The 17,876-nt window shown below is 43.9% G+C and overlaps 2 protein-coding genes across 4 annotated transcripts in view; one reads left to right on the top strand and one right to left on the bottom strand.

The window, feature by feature from the left end:
• Positions 1 to 1,553, top strand: part of SKA3 (spindle and kinetochore associated complex subunit 3) — a 52,507-nt gene extending 50,954 nt beyond the window's left edge. For 2 of the 3 annotated variants that reach the window (XM_059684206.1, XM_059684209.1), the window contains one exon: positions 1,285 to 1,543. In XM_059684206.1, coding sequence (XP_059540189.1) covers positions 1,285 to 1,386 — 102 coding nt within the window. In that variant the 3' untranslated portion in view covers positions 1,387 to 1,543. Of the gene's footprint in view, positions 1 to 1,284 lie in introns of all 3 variants that reach the window. The other variant, XM_059684207.1, reaches the window with a different exon arrangement.
• SAP18 (Sin3A associated protein 18) lies at positions 171 to 16,228 on the bottom strand. The gene is made up of 4 exons (XM_059684232.1): positions 16,070 to 16,228; positions 15,845 to 15,954; positions 815 to 937; positions 171 to 579 (listed from the first exon to the last, which is right to left on the bottom strand). Exons 1-4 carry the CDS (start codon positions 16,139 to 16,141, stop codon positions 423 to 425), a joined length of 462 nt encoding a protein of 153 aa, XP_059540215.1. The 5' UTR covers positions 16,142 to 16,228; the 3' UTR covers positions 171 to 422.
• Between the last annotated feature and the right edge of the window lie 1,648 nt (positions 16,229 to 17,876).

Here is a 17,876-nt window from a genome sequence, read left to right as displayed (position 1 = left end):
TGGCTGTCTGGATGGATGTCTGCCCTAATTAGCATATTACCCTTTTATTAGTATAGATGGCTTTCTTGTTCTGCCCCACTTGACATTAAGCTCACTATCCTCCACTACTCAGCACAAACCCCAAATACTCAAACCCAGTTCCCATGCCTCCATTAATTTTCACACTCAGGTTGATTGCACATGTATATTTAACAACAGTTTTACATAGAATGCTAAGAGCACTTCATATTTTATAGAAGGACTTGAAACATGGACTTTCTATTACTATTCATACCATAGCACAGCCAAACCTAACTCCTAAATAAATGCATTACAATTTGTTTAGAGTTTAAAGGCTTAATGGCAATAAAAAGGGGAGGAAAAAGCATAAATTTGTTTTACATAACTGAATGAAAATAAACTGAAGAAATAGTCAATAAAATTTAATATGGCCTCATGCGCCCTGAAGGAGGTGGTGCCCGATTCGGAGGGGTGATCGCTATGTCCAGATAATCTCCTATCTGAAACTTCTGCGACTGCAGGGTCATGGAATCATCAGTCCCCTTTCTCCCAGACATGGTGCTGCCAATCTCCTTCACCCTGCAGGAAAGAAACCAACTGTTAATGTTTCACAAACCATGCAGCTCCATACATACTACACAGTGAACATGGAACTGGATCTGCTCCATTATCTTACAGCACAATAAACCAGATATTAAGATAATACAAATCGATATTCCTTCCACTAATCAGATTCACTAAAGAGTTACCCCCATCAGTTAAAATATATCAAAAGGGAAAAGACATTATAGGAACTAAAAATAAAGTTACCTACCGATAACCAGGTCTTTTAATATCCGTAAAAACAATTGCAAAGTTGAAGTGTGTGCCCTTCTTTCTAGCTTCTGGGTAGACTTCTTTTACTAAACTAGTCAGTTCTTTCAAGGTGGCATCCATCCTGAATTTTTTAAAACGACATTATATTTCATTAATCAGCAATAATGTAACAAGGATATAGACATACAAAGAATTAATTGTGTCTGAATTGCGATTTATGTCAGAAACTGTCATGGTTTTATGCTTCAGTTAATTTTAAAACATCTAATAATACTATTTGTCCCCCAAATAGTCCCCTTACCAGCCTCAATATTTGAAATTTTGATGAATTAAAGTCAGGCTGTTATTGCTAACAGAGGCTTCAGAATTATATATGCTATCACCTTATTGGCCTAGTGATTTACCCCTTTAATGTTAACTATTCCAAATTAATCCAAACACTTAAAATAACTGTTTCATTATTTCCAGGACACATACTTTCCCAATTTTAGAATCTCTGGAATTGGAATGCACATTGGAATGAATGTGACAGGAAAGTATTTTCATGAAGATGTGCAGTGTTTTTCCTAAGAAGGAATCTTATGGTGAGTTTTACAATAGATGGAGCCCAGAAGCAGATGAAACAGGAAAATTTTGACAAAGCACAGGCTCCTTTCACAATGTATATTCTTGCCCTGCACATATTTATCTGAAACACAGAACTTAATATTGTCTTTTGAGTTAATATGACATAATCTGGAAAAAATCTTTTAAAAGATAAGCATCTCTTGAATGGATTAGAAAACTGTGGTACATCTACACGATGGAATACTATGCTGCTGTAAAAAGGAAGGAACTCTTACCATTTGCAACGTCATGGATGGAACTGGAGAGCATTATGCTAAGTGAAATAAGCCAGTCAATAAAGGAAAAGTACCACATGATCTCACTCATTTGTGGACAATAGAGACCATTATAAACTTTTGAACAATAATAGATACAGAGGCAGAGCTGCCTCAAACAGATTGTCGAGCTGCAGCGGGAAGGCCGGGGAGGGTTGGGGGGCAGGAGGTAGGGGGGTAAGAGATCAACGAAAGGACTTGTATGCATGCATATAAGCATAACCAATGGACATAAGACACTGGGTGATAGGGGAGGCTAGGGGACTGTCTAGGGCGGGGGGATAAAATGGATACATATGTAATACCCTTTGTAATACTTTAAGCAATAAAAAAAAAAGTTAAAAAAAAAAAAAAGATAAGCATCTTGGAAGTAGTAACAAATCAATATAAATTTTTATATTGTGTTCTTTCATGACAACTGGGAAAATGAAATGAATGACCTGGAACTTGGAACATTTGCCTAATAGGGCACTATAAAATGACTCAAGGACACCAGGCACTGATTAAGAATAAGAAATCTAGCCCTAGCTGGTTGGGCTCAGTGATAGAGCGTTGGCCTGCGAATTGAAGGGTCCCAGGTTCAATTCCGGTCAAGGGCACATGCCTGGGTTGCAGGCTCAATACCAAGTAGGGGGCATGCAGGAGGCAGTTGATCAATGATTCTCATCCTTGATGTTTCTTTCTCTCCCTCTCCTTTCCTCTCTGAAATCAATAAAATATATATTTTTTTTTAAAAAAAAGAAATTTCTAAACTACATCATCAAACAGGGAGTCAAATGCCCAACAGGTCACTTTGTTTTAACTTTGCACGTATTTACAAATCTCCACACTACATCATACTCAAATAAAACCATGGTTTTAACCACAGAGAGTGAAAACATCCAGGATGACTACATCACCGTCCACTCGCTGTGGCCAAATCTTTCATATACCCAAAACAGAACAAAACAGAATTCCCCACAAAACATACTCTTCCTCGCATATTACCATCAAAACTACCATCACCCGCTTAGTTGCCCAGGTCATAAACCTAAGCACTAATTCTTCAAATCTCTATTGTATTGTTTAACCTCCTAAATACAGGTCAAATCTATTTTTCTCTCCATTCCCACCATTACTGTTTTTATTATTTCAAACTCTCATTAACTCTATATGTTGACTTCTATTCATCTCTGTCTCCATTTTTTTTTTTTTAAGTTTCTCTTTTTGTATAAAACATGTCAAGCAAGCAACACCTGTTTCCAACTTTGGGGAGGAGTCCCATTTTGTAGAGGGCAGCAAAGAGCATAACAACATCCACTACCAGAAGCAGCAGCCCAGGAGATCACCCCACTCCATGGTTTGCAGGTTGCCAAGAAAAACATGAACAACACTTTACGTGCACTAAAACAGCAGTCGCCAACCAGTGGTCCATGGACCACTGGTAGTCTATGAGGTCCGAAAGGTTGGCGGCCACTGCACTAAAAGACAAGCAAGATCCACTTCAATAAGTGATGCATGCAGGTCCCCCACTGCCAGCAGGTCTCACCCTGCAGCCAATGCAGAGAGGTGGTCTGTATGCATGCCTCTTGTGTTGCAGGTGAAAGCTCCTGGATACAGCAGTGGGGTTGGGTAGGTGCCATATGATGTTTAAGCAGAACAAAGCACACACATCAAATCCAGAACAGGAAAAGAGACTCCCAAAGAGATATGCCAGCACGGGCTTGTGAGGGCTCTTTTATCTCTTTGCAAGGAAATGCTCTGGGCCCAAAGCCACTTTTCTGCAGCCTCAGCAAAGGGTGAGAAGCTGGGCAAGACTGCCTTTCCCAATTTGAAACATGTTATTTAAAGGGGGAAGGACGGAGCCCACGCCATCTTTAAGGGGAGAGTGGCCTCTTCTAGGAACTCATCAGCACCACCACCCAGACAGGCCTGGGATACTGCCTGCGACCCAGCAGCCACTCCAGCCAAAATCCTGCTGCCCCACCCGCAGACTCGCAGACCCTGGGATCTCCACCTCCAAAGGACCACCACGCCCACAGGAGTAAGTGCAGCCTCCCCCACCCCAGCGGCAGACCTCCGACATCGCATTCATGCATCTCCAGCACGCAGGTCTCCGAGGCACACCACTCCATAGACTTCTCTTAGGAGTCACTGTGAGCCCCACCTGGGTGTGATTTTGTACAGACACAGGCGCACTGCCCCCCGGTAGAAATTCTGAATTCCCTCTGCCTGAATAACTGCCCACATATACCGAGCTGCGCAACTTAAGCGCCAGGGCCCTTCAGCACCAGGGTCCCTCAGAGTGCGTCAGAGCTCAGCGCCCTGGAAAGGCACTGCCACAGTTGCTCACTCCCCCTGAGCCCATCTATCCACAGGGCACTTTGGGAAGCCGTAGTGAGCCTCCGCTGGGTCCGATCTTGGACAAATAGGGACGCACTCCCCTGGGCAGTAGAAATTCTGAATTCACCCATCCTGGATACCTGCCCAAAGGCCTCGATTAAGCGTGCCAGGGCCCTTCAGAGTGCTTCAGTGCGCCTGCGCTAGCAAACTCACTGCGGGTGCTCCTGTAAACCAGCACCGGGAACGCACGCCTATCCACCACAGGTGCATCAGCAAAAACAGAGTTTCCTCACCCCACAGCTGCAGAACTGTGGACACTACAGTTGCATGCTTTCCCAGCATGCAGGACTCCCAGAACCACCGCTCCACAGGCAGCCCTGGGGCCTCACTGTGAGCCCTGCTCCACACGCACTTAAACAAACGGGTGCACTGCTGGGCTGTAGAAACGCTGAATTCCCTCTACTGGGATACCTGCCCACAGACACTGCAATCCAGTGGCTTCAGTGCCAGGGCCCTTCAGAGTGTGTCAGTACACCCTGCTGGTAAAGACACTACAGGTGCCCCCTGTGAACTGCGCTGGGAATGCGTGTATCCAACCACGGAGGCAGCAGCAAAAGCTGAGTCTGCCCACCCCACAACAACAGAACTCTGGACACCACAGTCATGCCTTTCCAGAACGCAGGCCTCCTGAACCCCACCACCCCAACAGACAGCTCCTGGGTGCCACTGTGAGTCCCCAATGGGCACGCGTGATTTCAACCAAGGGCACAAGACAGCAAAAATTGGGACACCGCCTCCAAGGCTGCTGACTTCTAGACACCTCACTTGCGCCTTTCCAGCTCACAGGCCTACATCAAGAGAACCCAAATAGCTCAAGTAGGGAGCTAACTAGACTACCAAGCCCAGGAGATCTGAGAAGTCACACCAGTAGCACCATACCCAAAAGAAACTGGGTAGCAAAGCAATCGGAGCTACAATTAAAACATTACAGCAAAACATGGGAAGACAAAAAAGCAATCCACAAAGGAAAGAAAAAGAGAAGTCACCAGAAAGGGAATTAAATAAAATTGAGGCTACTAACTTATCAGAGAAAGAATTCAGAGTAATGGTTATAAGGATGCTCAAACAGCTGGATGACAAATACACACAACTCAATGAGAATTATAAGGAGCTGAATGAGAATGTCACCAACATGAAAAGGAACCAAGAGGAAATGAAGAACGACATAGCTGCAATAAAGAACACAATGGAAGGCTTAAACAGCAGACTAGAAGAGGCTGAGGACCGCATCAGCGAATTAGAAGACAAGGTAGAAAAAAACACACAAACACAGGGGCAACTGGAAAAAAAACTTAAAAAACAAGAGGAGAGCCTAAGGGAGCGTTGGGACAACGCAAAACGAAACAACATTCGCTTAATAGGGGTCCCAGAAGGAGAGGAGGAGAAGCAAGGAATAGAAAACCTATCTGAAGAAATAATGACAGAAAACTTCTCTGATACTGGCAAGAAAAAAACTACACAAGTCCAAGAAGCACATAGAGTGCCAAATAAGATGAGCCCCAAAAGACCAACACCAAGACACATCATAATTAAATTGGCAAACACCAACGAGAAAGTAAGAATCCTAAAGGCTGCCAGAGAGAGACAGAAAGTTACCTACAAGGGATCTCCTATTAGAATATCAGCTGACTTCTCAATAGAAACACACCAGGCAAGAAGGGAATGGAATGAAATATACAAAGTGATGCAAAGCAAGGGAATGAATCCAAGAATACTATACCCAGCAAGGCTATCATTCAAAATTGAAGGTGGAATCAGGAGCTTCACAGACAAAAAAGGGCTAAGAGAATTTATTACCACCAAACCAGCAATGCAAGAAATGCTAAAGGGACTGCTGTAAAAAGAAGAAATAGAAAGACAAGAAGAAACACAAACATTAAGAATAAAAATGACCATAAACAAGTACTTTTCAATAATAACATTAAATGTAAATGGATTAAATGCTCCAATCAAAAGACACAGGGTAGCTGAATGAATAAGAAAACATGACCCATATATTTGCTATCTGCAAGATACCCACCTCAGAACACACACTGAGAGTGAAGAGATGGGAAAAAAATTTTTCAGGCAAATGGAAATGAGAAAAAAGCTGGGGTTGCGATACTTATAGCTGACAAAATAGACCTCAAAGTAAAGGCCATAACAAGAGATAAGGATGGCCACTACATAGTACTAAAGGGAGCAATTCAACAAGAAGATATAACTCTGGTAAACATATATGCTCCCAATACAGGAGCACCCAAATACATAAAACAACTTCTGGAAGATATCAAGGGAGAGATCGATAGCAATAGTCATAGTAGGGGACTTTAATACCCCACTGACACCAATGGATAAATCCTCTAAACAAAAAATAAGCAAAGAAACAGCAATCCTAAATGACTCCTAGATCAGATGGACTTAATCAACATCTTCAGAATATTTCACCCCAAAGCTACAGAATATACATTCTTCTCCAATGCACATGGGACATTTTCAAAGATAGACCATATATTAGGACACAGGCAAAGTCTCTTCAAATTCAAGAGAATAGAAATCATAACAAGCATCTTCTCAGATCACAAAGGCATAAAACTAGAAATCAACTACAATAAACATTGAAAAAAATCAAACCCTTGGTGGCTAAATAGCATGCTATTAAATAATGACTGGGTTACCAGAGAGATCAAAGAAGAAATAAAAAGCATCCTGGAAACAAATGACAATGAAAACACAACAATCCCAAATCTATGGGACACAATGAAAGCAGTCCTGAGAGGGAAGTTCATAGCTCTACAGGCCTACCTCAAAAAACAAGAAAAACTGGTAATAAATAATCTAACCCTACAACTCAAATAGTTAGAAAGAGAGCAACAAGAAAAGCCCACAGTATCCAGAAGGAAGGAAATAATAAAGATCAGAGCAGAAATAAACGACATAGAGCCCCAAAATACAATACAAAAGATAAATGAAACCAAGAGCTGGTTCTTTGAAAGGATTAACAAGATTGATGAACCTCTCGCCAGGCTCACCAAGAAACAAAGAGAGAGGAGCCAAAAAACAAAATCAGAAATGAAAGAGGTGAAATAACAACTGACCCCACTGATATAAAAGGACTGTCAAAAAATACTATGAACAACTCTACTCCAACAAACTGGACAACCTCGACAAAATGGACACATTCCTAGAAAAATACAAGCTTCCAAAACTCAATCAGGAAGAATCATAAAACCTGAATAGGCCAATAACTACTGATGAAATTGAAACAGTAATGAAAAAGCTTCCAGCAAACAAAAGCCCTGGACCAAATGGCTTCACAGGGGAGTTTTACCGAACATTCAAAGAACTAAAGCAAATCCTTCTCAGACTATTCCAAAAAATTCAAGAGGAAGGCACACTTCCAAGCTCTTTCTATGAAGCCAGCATTACCCTAATCCCAAAACCAGATAAAGACACCACAAAGAAAGAGAATTACAGGCCAATATCCCTGATGAACACAGATGCTAAAATCCTCAACAAAATTCTAGCAAACCAGATCCAGCATTGCATTAGAAAGATCATACACCATGACCAAGTGGGATTTATTCCAGGAATGCAAGGCTGGTATAATATCTGCAAATCAATAAACATGACACATCACATAAACAAATTGAGAGACAAAAATCACATAATCAATTGATGCAGAAAAGGCATTTGACAAAGTTCAACACGCTTTTCTGATAAAAACGCTCAGCAAAGTGGGAATAGAGGGATCATACCTCAACATAATAAAAGCCTTATATGACAAACCTACCGCAACATCATACTCAATGGGCAAAAACTAAAACCATTTCCCTTAAGAACAGGAACAAGACAGGGATGCCCACTTTAAATACTTCCTGTTCCACACAGTACTGGAAGTGCTAGCCAAAGCGATCAGACAAGAAGAAGAAATAAAAGGCATCCAAATTGGAAAAGAAGAAGTAAAACTGTCATTATTCCCAAATGACATGATATTGTACTTAGAAAACCCTAAAGACTCCATCAAAAAATTATTAGACCTAATAAATGAATTTGGCAATGTAGCAGGTTACAAAATGAAAGCCAAGAAATCTATGGCATTTTTATACGCCAATAGTGAACTTACAGAAAGAGAAATTTAAAAAAATAATCCCATTTACCATCGCACCAAAAAAAATTAAGATACCTAGGAATAAACTTAACTAAGGAGGTAAAAGACCTCTACACGGAAAACTACAGGACATTGAAAAAAAGAGATAGAGGAAGACATAAACAGATGGAAGAACATACCGTGTTCATGGATTGGTAGAATCAACATCATCAAAATGTCCATACTACCCAAAGCAATCTACAGATTCAATGAACTCCCCATTAAAATACCAACAGCATATTTCACAGATCTAGAAAGAACTCTCCAAAAATTCATCTGGAATAAAAAAAAACAAACCCAAATGGCTGCTGCGATCCTGAGAAAGAAGAACAAAATAGGAGGGATCTCAATACCAGATATCAAGCTGTATTACAAAGCCACTGTTCTCAAAACTGCCTAGTACTGGCACAAGAACAGACATATAGACCAATGGAACACAACAGACAACCCAGAAACTGACCCAAACCACTATCCTCAATTAATATTTGACAAAGGAGGCAAGAACATATAATGGAGTTAAGACAGTCTCTTCAATAAATGGTCCTGGGAAAATTGGTCAAACACATGCAAAAAAATGAAACTAGACCACCAACTTACACCATACACAAAAATAAACTCAAAATGGATAAAAACGGGAAACCATAAAAATATTAGAGGAATCCACAGGCAGCAAAATCTCAGATATATGCCGAAGGAATTTCTTCACTGACACAGCTCCTAGGGCAATGGAAACTAAAGTGAAAATAAACAAATGGGACTATATCAAAATAAAAAGCTTCTGCACAGCAAAAGAAACCATCAACAAAACAACAAGAAAACCCACTGCATGGGAGAACATATTTGCCAATGTTATCACCGATAAAGGTTTAATCTCCAACATTTACGGGGAACTCATACAACTTAACAAAAGGAAGGTAAACAATCCAATCAAAAAATGGGCAACGGACCTAAATAGACACTTTTTGAAAGAGGACATACAGAAGGCTGAGAGATATATGGAAACATTCTCAAAGTCACTAATCATCCGAAAGATGCAAATCAAAACGACAATGAAGTACCATCTCACACCTGTCAAAATGGCTATCATCAACAAATCTACAAATGACAAATGCTGGCGAGGATGCTGAGAAAAAGGGACCCTCGTTCACTGCTGGTGGGAATTCAAACTGGTGCAGCCACTGTGGAGAACAGTATGGAGTTTCCTCAAAAAACTAAAAATGGAACTTGCATTTGACCCAGTGATCCCACTTCTAGGAATATATCCCAAGAAAACAGAAACACCAATCAGAAAGGATATATGCATCCCTATGTTCATAGCAGCACAATTCACCATAGCTAAGATTTGGAATCAGCCTAAGTGCCCATCAGCAGATGAATGGATTAAAAACTGTGATACATCTACACAATGGAATACTATACAGCTGTAAAAAGGAAGGAACTCCTACCATTTGCGACAGCATGGATGGAGCTGGAGAGCATTATGCTAAGTGAAATAAGTCAGTCAGAGAAAGATAAATATCACATGCTCTCACTCATTTGTGGATTATAATGAACAATATAAACCGATGAACAAAAACAGATGTAGAGACTGAGAAGCATCAATCAGATGCTCAAAACTCAGAGGGAAGGTAGGGGAGGGTGGGGGTGAGGGGGAGAGATCAACCAAAGGACTTGTATGCATGCATATAAGCATAAGCGATGGATGTGGACAACAGGGGGTGAGGGTGAGGGCAGGATTGGGGGGATGAGAGGACATTGGGGGGATAAGGTCACATTTGTAATATGTTAATCAATAAAGGGAAAATAAATTAAAAAAATAATAATGAAGGGGGAAGGATGCCGGATTGGCATGGCTCAACCTATGAACCCAGAGTTCACGGTTCCATTCCCAGTCAGGACACATGCCCGGCTTATGGGCTCAATCCTCTGTGTGGGTTGTGCAGGAGGTAACTGATCAGTGATTCTCTCTCATCATTGATGTTTCTATCTCTCTCCCTTTCTCTCTGAAATCAATAAAAAAACAAACAAATAGGGAAAGAAAAGCCATACGCAAGAATGCAATAAATTATATGCCAAATCTCACCAACCTGAAATAGCCAGATTAACATCACTCTAGGCATCTTTTTATATATACACACAATGCTATATTATAATACTTGATAATATTAAGTATTAATACTTGATAATACTTGACTAATACAGGGCTCATCAGATATTATACATATTTTTTTTAACAAATTAGGTTTAATTTGAAATTAATAGAAGAAAAACTGAAGTCAAATTGAAGGAATTGTAAAACATCAGAGAAAGATTCTGTTTACTTCCTCTCATCTTGTACTTTCGTAGCTTATTTTTACTTTGTCAGAGTTCAAATTCTGTTCTGCAACCCTATTTTAACTTTGTCCCCAGTGATCTCCAATGTTGGCATGAAGTCTGAAGCCAGAGTGGTTTTTTTTAATGTCTTGGAGGTAACCCGATATTCTGATGCTGTTTATTGTAATCAATTACTCCCTGGTACATAATATATATTTAACTGTACCAGAAAGGATTCCGTCTTCTTTTCTAAAAATATCTCCCATATTGTCATCTTGCTCATAATGAACTTTGGGAATTCCGCTCACACCTTTTATGAGTTCTGACAGTGTGAGTCCTCCACAAGCTTCCAACCTGCTGAGGACTATGTTCCCAGACCAATAGGTGGAGGAGTGCCAAGTGTTGCTTTCTGACCACTAGTCTAAAGCTTGAGTACAAAACAAAAAAAGCAAGCATAAAAAAGGAAGCCCTACCGGTTTGGCTCAGTGGATAGAGCGTCGGCCTCCGGACTGAACGGTCCCAGGTTCGATCCCAGTCAAGGGCATTTACCTTGGTTGGGGGCACATCCCCAGTAGGGGGTGTGTTGGAGGCAGCTGATTGATGTTCCTCTCTCATGGATGTTTCTAACTATCCCTCTCCCTTCTTCTCTGTAAAAAATTAATAAAATATATTAAAAAAAAATAAGAGGGAGAAAAAAGACACAAAAAATAGCCCTGACTCAGTGGTTAGTGCTGGTCCGCCCACCAAAGGGTCTCAAGTTCAATTCCCTGTCAAGGGCACATACCTGGTTTGCTAATTCAATCCCAGCGCCGGTCAGGGTGAGTGCAAGGAGACACCAATTGCTGTGTCTCTCTCACATGGATGTTTCTTTCTCTCTCTTCCTTCCTCCCTTTCTCCCTCTCTATCTAAAAATCCTTGGGGAAAAATCCTTGGGTAAAGATTAACAAATAATAATAATTTTATTGATTTCAGAAAGGAAGGGAGAGAGAGATGGAAACATCAGTTTTGAGAATCATCCATTGGCTGCCTTCTGCATGCCTCCAACTGGGGATTGAGCCCCAACCCGCGCATGTGCCCTGACCGGGAATTGAACCATGACTTCCTGGTTCATAGGTCAATGCTCAACCACTGAGCTATGCCAGCCAGGCTAATAATAATTTTAAAGCAATGAAATAAAGCTGAGTATAGGGGTGAAGCATGCAAGAGCTCCCTTGGGGCTGAAGTCTTTGCTGGTTAACTGTGAGGGTCACTTTTATATGTCAATCTGGCGAACTTAAGCTCCCAGTTATTCAATCAAACACTAATTCAGCCAATGAACAATGAGGTCATGTGCTGGGGGGGCGGGGAGGAGTGGCTGGGGAGAGGTCAAGGGGAGAAAATAATAACATTTTAATAGTTATGTACGGGTGGGGGGGGGGTCCTTGAAATATCAGGGGGACCACTCTGTAAAGTATATGATTATCTAACCACTATGTTGTATACCTGAAACCAATGCAGAATATTGAATGTGAAAAAACACACAAATAAAAATTACAAAAAACAAACAAACACCTAAAAACAAAAAAATCCCACTAATTCAGGTGTTGTGTAAGGTACAGACATACAGGACACGATCACAAGGTTAAACAACCAATACTTTACAGTGTAGCTGTATTAAATGTATTAAATTTTCGATTTATATTTCCAACTATGATGGGAATGGGTTTATTGAGACATTACAATAACCCCATGGTAGGTCAAGCAGGGTTTGTATTTTATATATGGGATTAAAGTCTATCATCAGTTATACTTTAAAGAGATTATTCCAGATAATATGAGCACACCTGATTCAATCAGTTAGGAGGGTCTTATCAGGCTTCAAACACAGCTTTCTCACATGTTTGAGAGTTCCAGCTTCCAGATAGCCTGCCTTCCAGATTAGGATTTAGGTGCTCAGGCACTACAATTGTGTAAGCCAAGCATGTCAAACTCAAAGGTTAACACGGGCCAAATAAACAAGGTTTAAGTTTATGTGGGCCACAAAAGAAAACTATAACAAAATCATAGAACATTTTAATAAAAATTAATTTTTCTTGAACATTAACTTACCAGACACTGAATAACTGCACAAATTAATAAGCATAATGCAAATAAACCTATTTTTCTTATTTTCCGAAAGCGAAATATTTCCTGTTGCGCACACCAAACAAGTCAGTACAAAACTAATGATGTGGCAATCGGCTGCTAAAATATTTACTGCTAGTATTAGTGGAGAGAAATGTTGCGCCTGTGCATAAGGCATGTAAGGGAAATGAATGCAACATGATTATAGTAATCAGTCATTAGCGAACGTTATAACAGGATACTGTAAAAATTAAGTTACAAAATTTTTATTAAAATGTTTCTTACATACCGTTATATTGGCTGGGCTGCAAAAATATTCATTGTGGGCCCCCATGTGGCCTGCGGGCCTCAAGTTTGACATGCTTGGTGTAAGCCAATTTGCAATAAATCTCTTAATATAGAGCTTCTACTGGTTCTATTTTTCTGGCTGAGCCTGAAACAGTGACCTATGTAATTCACTTCCAATAACCTGTTTGATGACCTCCCAAGTACAAGAGAGACAGCACCTCTGTGGCGTCTGGCTTGTTCCCCCAACTCCACAGAGTGCCTTGGGTTCCTCTTGATTTCCACTCCTTTTTCCTTGATTTGTCTCAGGGCTGCCTACATTACAGCTCTTCAGCCCACTTCTACAAATTGAGAATTCCCAAGCTTTGTTAACTAATCTCTCTCATTACTGCTTCTGGGTAGAGCTCTTTCAGAATGTCTTTCGGCACCATTTTGAGGTATAGGAGGAGTTGTCTTTCCTTGTTTGGTTATATTTCACTAGAGGCCCGGTGCACAAAAATTTGTGCACTTGGGGGGGAGGGGGGCCCCTCAGCCCGGCCTGTGCCCTCTCGCAGTCTGGGACCCCTCGGGAGATAACGACCTGCTGCCTTAGGCCTGCTCCCGGGTGGCAGAGGGCAGGCCCAATCCCTAGGTACAGCCCCTGGTCAGGCTCAGAGCAGGGCCGATTGGGGAGTTGGGGCGCCGCCCCCTGTCATACACAGAGCAGGGCAATCGAGAGGTTGTGATTCCACCCTCAGTCACGCTCAGGGTAGGGCCGATTGGGGGGTTGGGGCACCATCCCGTCATGCACAGAGCAGGGCCAATCAGGGGGTTGGGGCATTTCCCCATCACTCACAGAGCAGGGCCCATCAGGGGGGTTGGGGCTCTGTACCCTGTCACGCACAGAGCAGGGCCAATCAGGGGGTTGGGGCGCAGCCCCTGTCATGCACAGAGCAGGGCTGATCAGGGGGTTGGGGCGCCGCCCTCTATCACCCACAGAGCAGGGCCGATCAGGGGATTGGGGTGCCGCCACTCTCACACTCAGGGCAGGGCCGATGGGGAGGTTATGGCTCTACCCCGTCACTCACAGAGCAGGGGCCGTGGGGGGGGGGGGGGGAAGGGGGTTGGGGCGCTGCACCGTGTCACACACAGAGCAGGGCCGATCAGGGGGTTGGGGCGCCGCACCCTGTCACACACAGAGCCGCAGGGCGATCAGGGGGTTTGGGCGCTGCCCCATCACGCTGATCCCGGTGCCGGAAGGCCTTGCAGCTCCGCTGTTCCCGGTGCTGGGAGGCATATTACCCTTTTCCTATATAGGGTAGAGGCCTGGTGCATGGGTGGGTGCCAGCTGGTTTGCCCTGAAGGGTGTCCTGGATCAGGGTGGGGGTCCCCACTGGGGTGCCTGGCCAGCCTGGGTGAGGGGCTGATGGCTGTTTGCAGCTGGTCACACATCCTTCACGGTGGGGGTCCCCACTGGGGTGCCTGGCCAGCCTGGGTGCGGGGATGATGGCTGTTTGCAGCTGGTCACACACCCTTCAGGGTGGGGGTCCCCACTGGGGTGCCTGGCCAGTCTGGGTGAGGAGCTGAGGGCTGTTTTCAGGCTGGGGGTGACGGAAGCTCCCAACCGCTCCTTTTTTTCTTTTTTTCTTCTGGGCCAGCTTTAGCTTTGAGGTTTGGCTCCAGCTCTTAGGCCTCCGCTGCTGAAAGTAGGTTTCTGGCCTTTGCTTACAATGTTGCGATCCTGCTGGCTGAAGCCGGGCAGGTTTCTGGGGTTTTGTTTAGCTTCTATGTTTGTTACATAGTTGCTTGCAGCTCAGAGGCCTGCAGTGGCAGGCGGGGAAAGTTGGAGTCCTCCTCACTGAAGCAAGCAAGCCTCATGTTAGTTTTAGGCTGCCTGGCTGCCGGCTGCCATCTTGGCTGACAGTTAATTTGCATAGTGCCCTGATTAGCCAATGGGAAGGGTAGGGGTCGTACGCCAATTACCACGTTTCTCTTTTATTAGATAGGATGGACAGTTTAGGACAGAATTTTTTGTAATCCTTTTTCTTGATTGGGAGTAGAGGGTCATTTTCACCCTTACATCTTATTTAGTATTCATCTGCTCTAATAAACTCACTAGATTGAGCTTACTATACATCCACTGAGCTTCCTTCCTTACTACACCTTCTTTTCAAAAAAGTATATATATAGCTCTGGCAGATTTGGCTCAGTGGATGGGGCTTCCGCCTGTGGACTGAAAGGTCCTAGGTGCCATTCTGGTCAAGGGCACATGTGGGGGGCGTGCAGGAGGCAGCCCATCAATGATTCTTCTCATCATTGATGTTTCAATCCCTCTCCCTCTCCCTTCCGCTCTGAAATAAAAATATATTTTAAGAAAACAAAACAGTTAAATGGCAAATGTTACCACAACACACAAAGTTTAAATAATCATATCTTTTACTGTTACTAAAAAGCCATTATGATAACAAACCAAGGAATTCCATGTAGTCTGCAGTATGTGCCATGCCTGGCCAGACTCGAGGTACACAAGGGATATACATTCAGGGCAGGTAACACAAGGCAGCAGCCTTTCCGTCCAACCTCAGATCAGCAATCACTGGGTTTTGTTGATTATTTGTGGATGCTACGGTAGCTAAGATTCAACCTCAGGTGAAAGTGCTCTTTGAGGATAACAGACATCCCTGCACAGCACTGCTCCCATGAGCCTGTTACCTCAGCATCATTTACTCAACCAGGAGCCCCTTAAGGGTGCCTACCGCTTCTTAACAGTCTACAAACTATTTTCGTAACGAACCGCCACAATTCTTTTCAAACGCCGAAGCGTTACAAGGCGGGCCAATCCTTTCACTCAGCGGCCAAATGCTCACTGCGTGAGCTCGGCGCCCGCAGGCCCCAGTGGAGGCGGCTTCCCCAGCCACCGGACCCCCCGCACCCGCCGCCCGCGCCGCCCGCTCACCAGGTGTAGATCTGCAGCTCGCTGGACGGCACGTTCCCGCGGGAGAACTCGTCCATGCGGTGGTGGCGCCCGTTGTTGGTGGTGAAGACGCGCAGCAGCAGCGGGCACGTCTGCGGGCAGGAGGAAAGGCAAGGGTTGAAGCAAGCCGGCCAGCGCGGATCCCGACCGCCTGCGGGCCCCCTCTGCGCCCCGCCAGCCCTCCGCCACCTCATCCCGACCCCTCACCTTCTCCCGGTCGATTGGCTTCTCCGGCTCCTTCTTAATTTCCTCCTGGGTGACGCGCGATTCCACCGCCATCTTCCTCCAGTGGTCCCCGAGAAGCTCGCTCTGACCTCCGACCCCGGCAGCGAGCGTGCGAGTGAAGCGTCTCGCGAGAAGCTCGAGGCTTTCCGGCGAACCTGGCGGGGCGGGGCGGGGCGGGGCGGGGCGGGGCGGGGCGTCCCTGGCTCCGGCGCACTGAGCGTGCGAGCGCGAACCCGCGGCGCCGCCTGCGCGTGCGGCGTCCTTGACGAAGCGGCCCTGGGCGTCCTCCCAGGCATGACTCGGGGCCATGAACAAACTACGGCTACGTGAAGCTGCAGCTGTGTGTGTCAAGACTTCCACAAGCATCATGGTGGTGTGACAAGCCGAAGACAAAATAATATATACTATTTGAATCTATTTTTATAACATTCAAAAGCAGGCACTACTATATTGCTCAGAATGTATTCCCAGGTGATGAAACTATATATATAAAAAAAGCAATGAAGTAATTATCACAAAAGGCAGAATGGTAATTACGTCTGAGAAAAAAAGGGGGGGTTGTGATCACAGGGGCAAAGGAGGTACTTCTGTAGTGTTGGCCACAGTCTATTTGTTGTTGTTGCTGTTGTTAATCCTCCCCTGAGGATATTTTTCCATAGATTTTAGAGAGAGTGGAAGAGAGAGGGAAAGACTGAGAGAGACATCAACCTGAGAGAAACACACCCATTGTTGCCTCCTGCAGGAGCCCCAGGCGTGAGGAGCCTGCAACCAAGGTAGGTGCCCTTGACCTTCAATGGAACCCAGGACCCTTTGGTCCACAGGCCTATCTTCTATCCACTGAGCCAAACCGGCTAGAGCAACATTCTATTTTTTAAACTAGGTGGGCTTACACAGTTGTTTGATTTTAAATTGTTCTTTAAACAGTGTTTATGTTTTACACACTTTTTTAAAAAAATATGTTTATTGGTTTCAGAGAGGAAGGGAGAAGGAGAAAGAGAGAGAAACATCAATGATGAGAGAGAATCATTGATTGGGGACCCAGCTAAAAACCTGGGCATGCGCCCTGACCAGAATCAAACCATGACCTCCTGGTTCATAGGTCAACACTCAACCACTGAGCAACACCAGCTGGGCAGGAGGTTATTGAATAAAAATAATAACATAATATTCATACAGAAGAATGTGAAAGATAGGTACAGACAGAGAGACATTAATTGGCTGCCTCCCACATGAGCCCCAACCAGGACCAGGGATCAAGCCTATAACTGAGGTACGTGCCCTTGACTGGAATCGAACCTGCTACCCTTCAGTCCACAGGCTGAGACTCTAACCATTGAACTAAACTGACTAGGGAATAGATCTTAAATTTTAGTTTAGTGACCTGCTAGCTAGTTAATCTTGGATCATTTAACTACTCTGAGTCACTAGATTCCTGATCCACATATTATAATAAAATACCCAATAGCCTGTTATGAGAAATACATGCATCTAAAATAGTTGGCTTATGCCCAGCTGGTGTGGCTCAATGGTTGAGTGTCGACCTATGAACCAGGAGGTCACAGTTCAATTCCCGGTCAGAGTACATACAAGAATCAACCAATTAATGCATACATAAGGAGGAACAACAAATTGATGTTTCTCTTTCTCTCAAAAAAATTAAGCCATAGCTGGTTTGGCTCAGTGGATAGAGCGTCGATCTGTGGGCTGAAGGGTCCCGGGTTAGATTCTGTTCAAGGGCACATGCCCGGGTTGCGGGCTCAGTCCTCAGTGGGGGGCGTGCAGAAGGCGG

This window comes from Myotis daubentonii, chromosome 2 (genome assembly GCF_963259705.1).
Source record: "Myotis daubentonii chromosome 2, mMyoDau2.1, whole genome shotgun sequence".
Taxonomy (NCBI): Eukaryota; Metazoa; Chordata; class Mammalia; order Chiroptera; family Vespertilionidae; genus Myotis; species Myotis daubentonii.
The sequence above is the reverse complement of the archived record's forward strand: the minus strand, read 5'-3'. Positions and strand labels throughout refer to the sequence as shown.

What these genes read in the sequence shown, in the direction of transcription:
- SAP18 (XM_059684232.1), bottom strand. Translation starts at nt 16,141, where the DNA reads ATGGCGGTGGAATCGCGCGTCACCCAGGAGGAAATTAAGAAGGAGCCG. An exon ending in AGCCAATCGACCGGGAGAAG is followed by an intron (nt 15,955 to 16,069) that starts GTGAGGGGTCGG and finishes TCCTGCCCGCAG; the next exon opens with ACGTGCCCGCTGCTGCTGCG. An exon ending in ATTAAAAGACCTGGTTATCG is followed by an intron (nt 580 to 814) that starts GTAGGTAACTTT and finishes TCTTTCCTGCAG; the next exon opens with GGTGAAGGAGATTGGCAGCA.